A 12,761-nucleotide genomic window follows, 5' to 3' on the forward strand; every position below is an offset into this window, starting at 1 on the left:
GCAGGCAGCTGGCTTCAGTAGCTCGTACAACAGGCATTGCTTAAGGCAACGTTGGTAATATTTATACCTGACAGGTGCCGGGTTTGACGCAAGTTTGCTGGACATAAGACGTCAATTAAAGATGTCACTAGGAAGTGATAGTTATCAGTTGCTCATTAGAGTTCCATTACTAATCAAAACATAGCAAGCGGGGATTTCCAGGTTTGCTGAGTTTTTATCTTGTTGAAGAACTCGAAGTGTTATCTAGGAATATCAGATAGTGACTACTGCTCTGTCATTGCACTAATTGGTCGCAAAGGAAGTGGCAGAGAGAACTATGCTGGAATGTGGCTCTGTTCGTGTGAGGCCAGAGATGACTTTTCAGAAATTCGCACTTGAACGGTTATGCCAATATAGGGAATAAATGGATGTATAGCCGAATAGGGGCATAAGGTCACAGTATCGATCAGGAACCTAGATAAACACGCAACAGGGAGAAGTGTAGTCAGATAGGTGTGAGTTAAGCGCAGGCTGGGAGGGGTGCCTGGAGAGGTGGGTGAGGGTTAGGCACAGGCAGGGAGGGAGACCCAGAGAGATGGGTGAGAGTTAGATGCAGGCTGGGAGGAGTACAGAGAGAGATGAGTGAGAGTTAGGCATAGACTGAGAGGGATGCAGAGAGAGATGGGTGAGGGTTAAATGCAGGCTGGGAGGAGTGCAGTGAGAGATGGGTGAGAGTTAGGCATAGGCTGGGAGGAGTGCAGAGAGAGATGGGTGAGGGTTATGCACAGGCTGTGAGGGGTGCAGAGAGAGATGAGTGAGAGTTAGGCATAGGCTGGGAGGGGTGCAGAGAGAGATGGGTGAGGGTTGGGCACAGGCTGGGAGGAATGCAGAGAGAGATGCTAGTTGAAGGGTGGGTGACTAGGAAAGGGCTGGGAAAGAAGAGGTGTAGCCTGGGATACGAATGGCTTAGATAGATGCAGGCTGAGAAAGGCACAGCCAAGGAGAGGTGCAGTCAGAGATTGGTGGGGATGGTTGCAAACTGATAGACGTGCGAAGATAGAGGCGGGGATAGATATAAGTGCAGGCCGAGGGGGATGTCGCAAGGCAGAGGTGCAGATAGAGAGAGGTGCGACATATTTGCAGACTGACAGCAGTGCTGGTGGAGAGGTGCGACTAGTACCAAATGGGTTCGGGCTGAGAGAGATGTGGCCCGGAAGAAGTGCAGGCAGTGAAAGGTATAAGTAGATAAACATGTGCCAGGAAGAGGAACGGTTAGAGAGAAATACAGGAAAAAATATAAAGTGACATGGGAATAACTAAAATACTGCACTGCTGGCTATGGCTGTACATATGTACCTAATGATGGTTTCGAAGAAAACCATTTTCTCGGGCATTTTTCAGAAAGTTTAAATACTTTTCTGTTTTGTTATTAAAGCATGTTGCCGACATTCTCTATATAAAAAAATTGCCTTAATTTCCCCCCACAGTTTTTACAGGACACACATGAAGGAAAGATAACCTGTGGCTAACTTGTTGCTTTGGTTTAACACAAAACTCGTGTGTGGGAAAAGAACAAATAATGTGACATAAACAGAGCCTAGCAGTTAATTGTGTGTGACATATTTATGGTACATAGGTATTAGCACTTTGTGCTGAAGCACTAAATCCAACACGATGTTAGCATGACTGCAAAGTAAAACAAAGTAAAGAGCACGAGAATAGAAGTGATTAGCACCTTGTTATACATCGTATTTAAAAGCTACAGGCCTTGTGTGCTCCATCTTCAGTCTAAAAAAAGGACCACTTTGGCCAACCAACAAAAAAGAATAAAAACTTAAATGAGATAATACTCCCATCCTCAAAAAGCCATGGCTTTGACAGGCACCCTGTACAAACAATAGCAAGGCATGAAAAAACACAAGTAACCCAATGGGTGAAGGCGATTGCCCAAAGCCCATTCTCTCCATACATGGTCCTATTGCATTTTTTAGGGAATTGCTGTTAAGAGATCTTCCGGGTAGATAAGGAATACGAACAATAATCTCATGCATACCTTCCCATGTAGTACCCCTCTACAAGACTTGTGTGTTCTTCACACCTTATTCTCACAAATTTACATATTATTAGGTTAAAAGAATCAAACATATTACTGGTGGGCACCCATGCACATTATCAAGGAGGATATGAACTACAGAGCTCTGGAGTTACTGCGGCCAGTATTTTACCTACCCTTAAATCTAGACGCTTCATGGTCCCAATTTAATGAGAAAAGATTGCTATCGAGGAGCAACTTTCAGTAGCTAAGACTATTAAGAAGGAAATCAGATTTTAAGCTAGCAGATTGCAAACAATAAAGCGCCCTAAGGTTAGCAGCCTTTAGCACTAACTCTGAAAACAGTATCCAGAGTAAAAAGCATAGGGGATAGCTAATGGCTGCCGGAAAGCCTAATTTAATTAGGCAAAGTCCTTTAAAAAGTGGCATTTATGTTGCTTGTGCATTAATAACTTTGGTGAGCAAGGTGCTTGAACGTAGAAACATAGACAGATGCTATGAATGTATGACGTTACAATGCATACATTCACAACGCATACCATTACAACAAAACTTTTACAATGCAGGATCCATTACAACGCATGCCATTACAACGCAGATGCTATTACAATGCATGCCATTACAACGTAAGTATGGGTAAGTATTTTTTATTTATTTTAATTAATGGGAATGTAATAGTAGTTTAAATGTTAGATAGTGTATGGGTTAAAATTACTATTCTAACTCCAGGGGGTGTAATAGTAAGGTAAGTGTTGGATAGTGTAGGGGTTAAAATTTAATAAAATACTTACCCATACTTACGTTGTAATGGCATGCGTTGTAATAGCATCTGCGCTGTAATGGCATGCGTTGTAATGGCATGCTTTGTAATGGATCCTGAGTTGTAAAAGTTTTGTTGTAATGGTAGTGCGTTGTGAAAGTTGTGTTGTAATGGCTGTCTCCCGATGCTATAAATAATTCAGTGTGCAATAGACAATAAAGATGCTTCTACGCCAAAGCTGGGATCTGAAAAGAATCTCACTACTGAATGGGATAAAAATGTAGCAGAAAGTTTTGGCATGATTGACAGTGGAGTTGCTCAAGTGAAACTTGACTTCATGATGTCATCAATCCATTTGCCACCCTACAACTAAGGTGCATATTTTCTGCAAAGAACCTAACCGACCCCTTGAGGATAACTCTCCCCTCGGGTGGAGGAAAGGCTGCTTGTAGGTTGATTTCAAGGTTGCTGTAGTAAAATTAGGTATTTGAAGTTATGACAGAATTACTTTGGTCTACGCTATAGAGAATGCCGGGCTGTGGCATCGGGGGATAGCGGCCAATCAGGCTCTGGGAGTAAGGCCTTGCAGCTGTGAGCTGTAGCTGAGCTACCACCCACAACAGCCCAAACAGCAGGATCTCTCGAGTAAAACGGGTTCTCGGAGTACATCTCTGAGTGCTTCCTTCATCTTCTGTATTTTCGTCAAGCATGTAGATAATCCTCAGGTAAAAGGCATTGTGTGCTGTGTTTAAATCAAACCAAGAAAAGGTAGAAAACATAAAGTCCACATCAGGTCGAACACTGTTTCATCATCATGTATTATTAATGAATCACTTAGCACCTTCTGGCAAGTTGGCCTCTCCTTACTATGAACTAATTTCTGTTCTGTGAGCTACATCGATCCTACAATAGTGGGTGACACAGGCTGAACACAACAGGTCAGGAACCATCAGTTACATGGGGCCTACATTTGACTTACTCTCAGGTGCAAGCAGTCCCACCTGTAGCCCCCTCACCCCTCATGATGACATGGGTGCAACCATTTAAGCTTCTGTAGATTAAGTGACTTTTTGTTGCCCCCGTGCCAGCAATGGTACAACACTGCTGCTTTACAGGCAGTCTAGCAATGCCTGTTGGGGCGTCACTGACTTAATCTTGACCTATGTAGAACCAGCATTGTTATTTTACATATGTGTAAATAGGCACAATTTGTCTTTTTTTCTTACCAGTTGTTGCAATACAATCAAATCCAACAAAGGCATAAAAGCAGGTCGCTGCCCCAGCCAAGGTTCCTGCAAACCCATAAGGCATAAAACCACCAACTCCATATGAACTGGTTACGTTGGATACTAATGGATTTCTAGAAAACAAAATAAACACAAAAGAGACATTACAAGACAAACAAGAGTGAAACTATATCACTCCTGGAGGCTCTGTCTGTCTTCAGCAGTGCAGTGTTTTACAATTCCACATACTTTAAAAACCATAATGAAACTAGTGTGTCAAGTCCATCCTTACAGCTGGATGTGCCCCAGAATGTCTAATATGTAACATTTGCATGCGAGTGAAGGTTGGGAGGAAGTACTGGAACTAGATTTGGCATCGCTGGCATGCAGTGGCGGCTGATTCCTTTTTTAAGTAGTGGGGCAATCAGGCGGGCACTCCAGGAATGCCCTTAGATGCAACACCAAAGCTCTCATTTTTGGGCTGTTATAAACAGTTTACATTTACAGTGTTCATCTCAGGTCACAATAAAGAGCTCCTGAGTTGAGGCTGAAGGCAGTGTGAGTTTCTCACGGTATGTAAAAACCAATTAAACAGTATACTTAATAAAAAGATAGAAAAACATACTTACCTATTCCAGCCCTCTCCAATCCTGCAGTTCAGCAGCAAAGGGTCACTCAGCCAACTCCCCTAACCAATCCAGAACCTGCTCTCATGCTGTTAACCAACCTGAAAGAAGCACCAGGATTGGTTGGAGTGGGCTGGCTCAGTGTTCCTCAGGGCCGGACTGGGAATGCAAACTGGCCCTGTGGGTGGGGAGTTAGGGGGGGTTTGAGGGTGCGTGTGGAAAACACTGTAGCTGCTTTTGTTACAGGGGCCGCTGTTGCAGCTATGCCTCCGGTAACAAAAACGGCCCCCAGGGGCCCAAAACTGGCCTCCACCCTGGCGGCACACCAGGAAAACGCCTGCTGCCCGCTACAGTCAGTCCGGCCCTGGTGTTCCTACAGGCCTGTGCCTGCTCTCCAACCAGCTTTCTAAGACAGCTCGGTTGGAGAGGTTTAAAGTGCGTATGTCATGCTGGCCATCGCGAGACAGCTGGCCACCTTTACATGCACACTTTAAACTTTAAGTGTGCACCACTCCTCTCCCCCTGCTGACAGTCAGCAGTGATGGCGTCGCCCAAAACTTGGCTCGGGCTGACTGGCTGCACAGAAAAATAAAACAGTAATAAAATAATTTTTATTTTAGTTTTATTTTTCATTTTTCCTGCTGGCAGCAGGTTGGGGACGCTCCTCCACCCTAATGAAGGCCCCGCCGCAGCTGGAATGGGCAGTGGTGATGTGAGCCATGGTGGCCTTCTGAGACTAAACTTGGACTGTGGCAAGTCCTTTTTTTCAAGCTAAGCACTGCTCCTACTCACATCGGAACGTGAGTGACTAGAGAGAAAAAAGCCTGAGTGCAGAGAGACAAGCCTGAAAGATAATCCAAACTGAGTAATCTACAAACAACTCCCATCAAATCCAATCCCAGCATGGGGAAGGCATAGGTCGAAATCATGCAGTAAAAGGGGGTAAACAAAGTCAAACTAATCAATTGGGTAGTAATGACCATAAATGTTACTAGGTATTAATGAATACTTCCACAAAACTGGATTCCCTTGAAGACTCTACAATCCCCACCCTCCTAGACTGAAGTGTAATACTATCCACATTTCGTTTCTTGCCCTAAAAGCAGGGCGGAGCATTCTAAGAATGAGACAGGTTTCTGGTAGTCTGGCCTTTCTGATTAGCCAAACACATGTAAATGTAAATGTGGGTGTACTTGTAAAGCGCACTGCGACTCCATGGAGTATCCTGGCGCTGAAGACCGCTGGGGAACCCGTCCTGGTTTTCCCTGTGAGATGGTCCCTTTCTGGGTATCTCCAAGGTGAAACCAGGCATCCCCGGCGTCTGTGGGGGGCCGTTGTAGAGATGGGGCAAGCTTAATGCCCAGAGTTGCCGATTGTGTACCCTGGTTAGAGTAGGCACCGAGGCGAGAATTATCAAGTCCGTTTTGACCCTGGTCCATGATCCTGCCGCGTCGGGAATTGAACCCTGGTCCCGGGCCGTTCTCTGCTTACGGGTCTGCCGCCTCTAACCAGTGAGCCACACCACTCCACATGTCTAGAACCCATGATCAGAAAAGATTGGAGCATCTAATAAAACACATGGAACATGGAACATATTTCGTTGTGATTCTTGCTTCTTATGCAGTGAAATCACCTCCATGCCAAAGACAGAATCCACAGAGGGGGCAGCTTGACGACCTATTCCAGGTGCACTGAAAGATTCTGCTGAATGGAACAGTTCCACCACCTCCTCGTTGCAGGACTTCAAAAACATATAGATTTGATAATAGTGCTACTGCAGTGTTAGTTTGTTGCTGGCCCTTCAGTCTGAGAAAAAAAGAGTAAAGTGACCCGACAAGCTCCCTGAATAACTAATCCCTTGAGAAGCATATCAGTGACAAAACCAGGGTTGACAAGGGCCCAAATTCAAGCAAAGAAAACGGGCCTCTTATCCATAATGAGAGTCTAGGAGATACTCATTTCCCCTGTCCCCTACCTCAAGGTGCAGAACTCAGAATAGGGCAGTGATAAGGCTCCCACTGCGGTATCACCTCCCCAAATACCAGCCCAGTTAGAATAAGTTCCTAACGGCCAGTTCACCAAGATCCTATAAAGGTTATCTTTTCAGTGATATCTACATGCCAGGGCATTCAGAAAATCTCCAAGAGTAAGCAGGTACACTGTAGGCTGCCTTGCATTCTTCTCTTCCTTTACACCTAATCCTGAGCAGGGGTGGGCGCAACTAGTGAAATTTTGTGAAGCGTAATCATGTGGAATTAACTAAACACTCTGCACAATTAAGCAGAATTACGCAAAAAGAGTAAAAGTGAATTTAACACTAATTTCTAGCCCAAAAAATGCTCCCTCATGTCCAAAATAGAAGCGAAGATACATTTTGCACTAAGAAATAGTGCTAAATTCAACAGAACATAGTGAATGCAAGCAGCCAATTGCACTTACTTATTGTGCACATGGGGTAGGATTTCCCCCCACCTTACTCCCAGCATCTAGTCCTAGTTTCTTAGTGCAAAACAAATGCAAGCGAGGACAAATTTTGCACAAAGAAAATATCGCTAAATGCAACAGAAAATAAGCATCAGCGCGAGCCGCCTCTCGTGCTCGCTAATTGTGCTTTTGGGTAGGATGTTTTCCCTAAACTACTGTTAATTACCTGAGCAGGTGTAATTGCGTTATTATTGGTAAGTCTGCATCAAAGAGTAAATTAGAATTCCCAAAATTACTTTGATTATGTTGGCATAATTAAGATTACTCTTGCCCTGGAATTAAATCTCTCAAAAACTAAAGCTATCACCTTCGGGAATCGGAAGCAGCAAACCGGTGGGTGGTTCTTTGACGGCAAAAAAATTGAAACTGTGACATTATATAAATATCTGGGTATTCACATGGATTCCAAGGGCTCTTTTGTAAAACAGAAAGAAGCAGTCAAAGTAATCAATCAAAACATTTATATAGCGCACTACTCACCCGGAGGGTCTCAAGGCGCTTGGGGGAGGGAGGTCCGCTACTGCTCGAACAGCCAGGTCTTGAGCTGCTTCCTGAAGGCGGGGTGGTCTTGGGTCAGGCGGAGGTGGGTCGGGAGGGAGTTCCAGGTCTTGGCGGCCAGGTAAGAGAAGGACCTTCCTCCTGTGGTGGCTCTTCGGATGCGGGGGACGGCGGCGAGGGCGTGGCTGGTCGATCGAAGCTGGCGAGTGGGAGTGTAGAAGTTGAGGCGGCTGTTGAGGTATCTTGGGCCTTGGTTGTGTAGGGCTTTGTGTGCGTGGGTGAGGAGACGGAAGGTGATTCTCTTGTTGACCGGGAGCCAGTGCAGGTCTCTCAGGTGTTTGGAGATGTGGCTGTGCCGGGGGATGTCGAGGATGAGTCTTGCTGAGGCGTTCTGGATCCGCTGGAGTCTCTTCTGGAGCTTGGCGGTGGTTCCGGCATAGAGGGTGTTGCCGTAGTCCAGTCGGCTGGTGACAAGGGCCTGGGTGACCGTCTTCCTGGTCTCGGTGGTGATCCACCGGAAGATCTTACGTAGCATGCGTAGGATGTTGAAGTAAGACGAGGAGACGGCGTTGACTTGTCTGGTCATGGAGAGGGAGGAGTCCAGGATGAAGCCCAGGTTGCGTGCGTGGTCTGTTGGTTTGGGTGCGCTGCCCAGGGCGGGGGGCCACCAGGAGTCGTCCCAGGCGGATGGCGAGGAGCCCAGGATGAGAACTTCCGTCTTGTCTGAGTTCAGTTTCAGGCGGCTGTTCATCATCCACTCGGCTACGTCTTTCATCCCTTCATGTAGGTTGGTTCTGGCGGTGGCAGGGTCGTTGGTGAGGGAGAGGATCAGCTGGTTGTCGTCGGCATAGGAGATTATGTTGAGGTTGCGATGGCGTGCGATGGCCGCAAGGGGGCTCATGTAGACATTGAAGAGGGTGGGGCTGAGCGAGAAGCCTTGAGGAACGCCGCAGATGACTTCGGTGGCTTCTGATCTGAACGGGGGGAGGCGGACTCTCTGTGTCCTTCCCGCGAGGAAGGAGATGATCCATTCTAGTGCATTCTCCTGGATTCCGACGTTGCTGAGGAGCTGCACTAGGGTGCGGTGGCAGACAGTGTCGAACGCCGCGGAGAGGTCCAGGAGGATGAGAGCCGCTGTTTCCCCGTTGTCCAGCAGGGCTCGGATGTCGTCCGTGGCTGCGATGAGGGCGGTCTCGGTAATGTGGTTGGCCCGGAAGCCAGATTGCGAGAGGTCGAGGGATCCGTTTGTCTCGAGGAAGGCGGCCAGCTGCTTGTTGACGGTCTGCTCGATGACTTTGGCCGGAATCGGGAGGAGCGAGATGGGACGGTAGTTTTTGAGTTCGGTGGGGTCCGGTGATGGTTTCTTCAGTAGAGCGCTGTGTTCGGCGTATTTCCAGCTCTCCGGGAAGGTGGCGGTGTCAAAGGAGGTGTTGATGATGTCCCGCAGATGGGGTGCGATGACAGCGTCGGCTTTGTTGAAGATGTGGTGAGGGCAGGGGTCGGTTGGAGATCCGGAGTGGATGGAGTTCATCGTACGGATGGTGTCTTCGGTGGTGATCGGGGTCCAGGCACGGACGGTGGTGGTGGGGGGCTTTGGTGCGGTCGTGGGGTGCGTTGGTTGTGTGCTGAAGCTGTTGTGTATGTCTGCGATCTTGTTGTGGAAGTAGGAGGCGAGGGAGTTGCAGAGGTCTTGAGATGGGGTGATGTCGTTGTTTCCGGCGTTGGGGTTGGAGAGCTCTTTGACGATGTTGAAGAGTTTCTTGCTGTTGTGTGCTTTGTTGTCCAGTCGTGCCCTGAATGCAGTTTTCTTGGTGGCGTGGATCAGTTGGTGGTGTTTTCGGGTGGCGAGCTTAAGGGTGGTCATGTTGTCTGGTGACGGGTCTTTGCGCCATGATTTCTCGAGGGCTCGGCAGTTCTTCTTGGAGCTCTTGAGTTCGTCGGTGAACCAGGATGCTTTCTTGCTGCCGGGTCTGCTGGGAGGGGTCCTCAGTGGGGCGAGGTCGTCTGCGCAGTTGCTGATCCACTTCGTGAGGTTGTTGGCGGCCTGGCTGGGGTTCGCTGAGCTGGTGGGTGGGTGCTGGCTCAGGGATGCGGCGAGCTGGTCGGCTGTGATCTTGTTCCAGCTTCTGCGTGCAACCTGTTGCTGGTGGTGGTGGATCGTGGTTCTTCTGAAGCTGAAGTGGACGCAGTTGTGGTCCGTTCAGTGGAGTCCGGTGGCGTGGCTGAAGACGATGTTCTTGCTGGATGAGAAGACAGCGTTGAGTGTGTGTCCGGCGTAGTGGGTGGGGGTGGTCACCAGCTGCTTGAGACCGAGGTTGGCTAGGTTGTCCAGCAGGGTGGTGGTGTTGCGGTCGTTGTTGTTCTCCAGGTGGAAGTTGAGGTCCCCGAGGAGGATGTAGTCAGCGGAGGGGAGGGCGTACGGGCTGATGAAGTCGGCGATGTCTTTGCTGAATTGTGTGCGAGGTCCTTGGGGTCTGTAGATGAGGGTGCCTCTGAGGGTGGTCTTGGGGTCGGTGTGGATCTGGATGTGAAGGTGTTCGGCGGTTGTGAGGGTGTCGTCGGTGTTGGTCGTGATGCGGATGGTGTTCCTGTGGATGATGGCGATGCCTCCTCCCGTCTGGTTGGCGTGGTCCCTCCGGGTGATCTTGTATCCGTCCGGGATGGCGATGGCGATGTCGGTTGCTGAGGAGGCGTTCATCCAGGTTTCCGTGAGGAAGGCAGCGTCTGGAGATGAGGTGTCGAGGAGGTTCCAGAGTTCGATGGCGTGTCTGTGGACGGAGCGGGTGTTGAGCAGGATGCACTCCAGGTGGTTGCTGCTGGTGTTCGGCTTGTTGGGTGCTGGTGTAGTGCAGGTCCGGTTGCAGGTGAACTTGCAGGAGTGGCAGCTGAAGGGTCCGTGGGTGCGTCTCGGAGTGGCTCGGTAGCATCCCGGGAGTCGGCCGGTGTTGAGTGCGTAGAGTTCGGTGGCGTCGTAGGTCAGGCGGGTGGGCTGGCGTCTGCGGGGGCCAGGGGTCCTGGCGCTGGGCGCGGTCCAGGCGCAGATGGGCGCAGACGGGCTTACCTTTGGCGCACCTTCGGCGCTCATTCGGTGCTCCTGCTGCGTGCGTCCGCTGCGTGGTCGCTCAGGGGGCGTCATAAGTAAGGAGCCGGGAGGTGGTTGTTGCGAGGCGAATGGATCATGCCAGCAAGCCATTATATCAGCAATGAACCCCAACAGCACAATGCTCAATGTTAAGTTCTCAAAATTTGTTTTCCAAATTGCAAAAAAACTTAACTCCGTAGGTTTGCAGGAACCATGGCCACAATCTTCAGTTTCATGACTGGTCTGGAACCCCCCGCCCCCTATTTAATTCCAAGACTCTTACTGGCGGAGCACTTGTATGTTTGACTGAAAGTTACAGGCGGGCTTTACACTCATCAACAATGTCATTACGTTTTTAAACATATTTTAGCTTCTTCTTGTGTGAAAATAATATCAATAAATATTTATATACACTATTGTATTTTTTTTAAACTTTAATTACTTGTTGCATTAAGATTACATTTATTTTTGGTTTGTCTTTAAATTTTCATGATTTTAAGTAATCGAACAATAAACAATAATCTTACTCAAGATTACTCAAAGGCCTAATCCTGAAGACAATCCTTAGGAGGAATAAAAAACTGGCAAAACCATCAAGTCTAGCCTAAATGTAAAAGTGCTTCCTCAGTTTGTGTGTGTAATGTGCGCCTGTATGAGTGGGCTAGATTCTATGTGTGGAGTATCATGTACATCACACTGCATTTGAACTCAAGACACTTGCTGCAGAGATCTATTTACATGCAACACATTCAATTAAGATACCTCTGGTGGTTAATGCACATGTTGGAGAGATGCATGTGTAATTCCTAGGTTAACCTGCCTTCTGCAAGACGTAGGATTTTATTGTGTAGGTCACAAATTTGTATATCATGTAGGATACCTTAGTGTAATAATGTGGTTGTTGCTGAGCTGCTGAGATTCCCGTGTTACCTGGAGGTGTTTAGTTACAACAGTACAATCATTGCATTTTCTTTTGCTTGCAGTAAAACTCACTCATAACATTTTCATTAATGAAATAAGCGATGATAAAATCAATCGGTCTCGCCTTTCTAATATGAGTACCGAGATGTTGGCTTTGTAAAGTATAGTTTAGAAAAAAGTGAAAAAAGCAAATACATATCGTATGGCACCTCGTAACTTTACATTGAAATCAATGTTATCAATGTTAATAAATGCCATATTTTTAAAATACTTCTCACTCTGGAAACTCTGAACAGAATTTAAAAAGAGTATGGAAATAAGAAAAGACTAATTTCCTATATATTCAAAATAGTGCCTTCTTAAATAGAGACCTGGCACTATCTTGTAGACATGACAAAAAAGCATGAAGTAAGGTTACTCTACTGGGGCAAGTGTGCCACTGGGGACAAGAAGTGTAAACCGCAGCTGAAAAGCAAGTCATTCTGATCGAAGACCGTGAACCACAGCAGAACACATGTTCTAAAAGAGGAATGTGCATGGGGCAATGGGTTGGGGAGGCAGTGATTGGGCAGTATATGGGAGGCTTTTGTAGGAAAGGGAGATAGCACATTTCTAGTGTGATAGCTGCCCTAGTGTACTCTACAGAAAAGAAAAAAATAGGCATACTAATATGAAGGATGAAAGCGCTTGACAGGAGTAAGCACTGTACATGGGACTGCACTGTGGGGCAAGAAGAACACACACAGTTTTGAACACATACTGCAGAAGGATTAGTTATGTGTTGAAAATGGGGACTCATTCTTCAGGAGGGTGATGAGCAAGCAATAGTTAAGAATGCACCCTACAGGATGAGAATCAAAATGTGAAAATATGCAGAACATACACTCAAGAAGAACAGTGTAAACCTGTAAAACTTGCAACACTGGAGGATGGGGTCACTTGAATATGCAGGATCGACACATTAGAAACATGAAGAATGTGAAACTTGAGAGCGCTCACTGGAACACGATAAAGACTGCATCAGAATGCATTACGCTAGCAAACGTGTACTTCAAAAGAACGAGAAATCTGTCCACACGGAGCACAAACAGTACAAGAACAAGCATTGGTAAATGCATAGGTTTCACGTATG

General features: G+C 47.2%; 1 protein-coding gene across 2 annotated transcripts in view; it reads right to left on the minus strand.

Annotated features, from left to right (window-relative positions):
- Positions 1–12,761, minus strand: part of SLC7A2 (solute carrier family 7 member 2) — a 511,922-nt gene that overhangs the window by 105,353 nt on the left and 393,808 nt on the right. For both annotated transcript variants that reach the window (XM_086962584.1, XM_086962583.1), the window contains exon 5: positions 4,019–4,152. In XM_086962584.1, the coding sequence (XP_086818710.1) occupies positions 4,019–4,152 (134 nt within the window). The remainder of the gene's footprint in view (positions 1–4,018; positions 4,153–12,761) is intronic.

The sequence above is a fragment of the Lissotriton vulgaris genome, chromosome 3_1, assembly GCF_964263255.1.
Source record: "Lissotriton vulgaris chromosome 3_1, aLisVul1.2, whole genome shotgun sequence".
Classification (NCBI taxonomy): Eukaryota; Metazoa; Chordata; class Amphibia; order Caudata; family Salamandridae; genus Lissotriton; species Lissotriton vulgaris.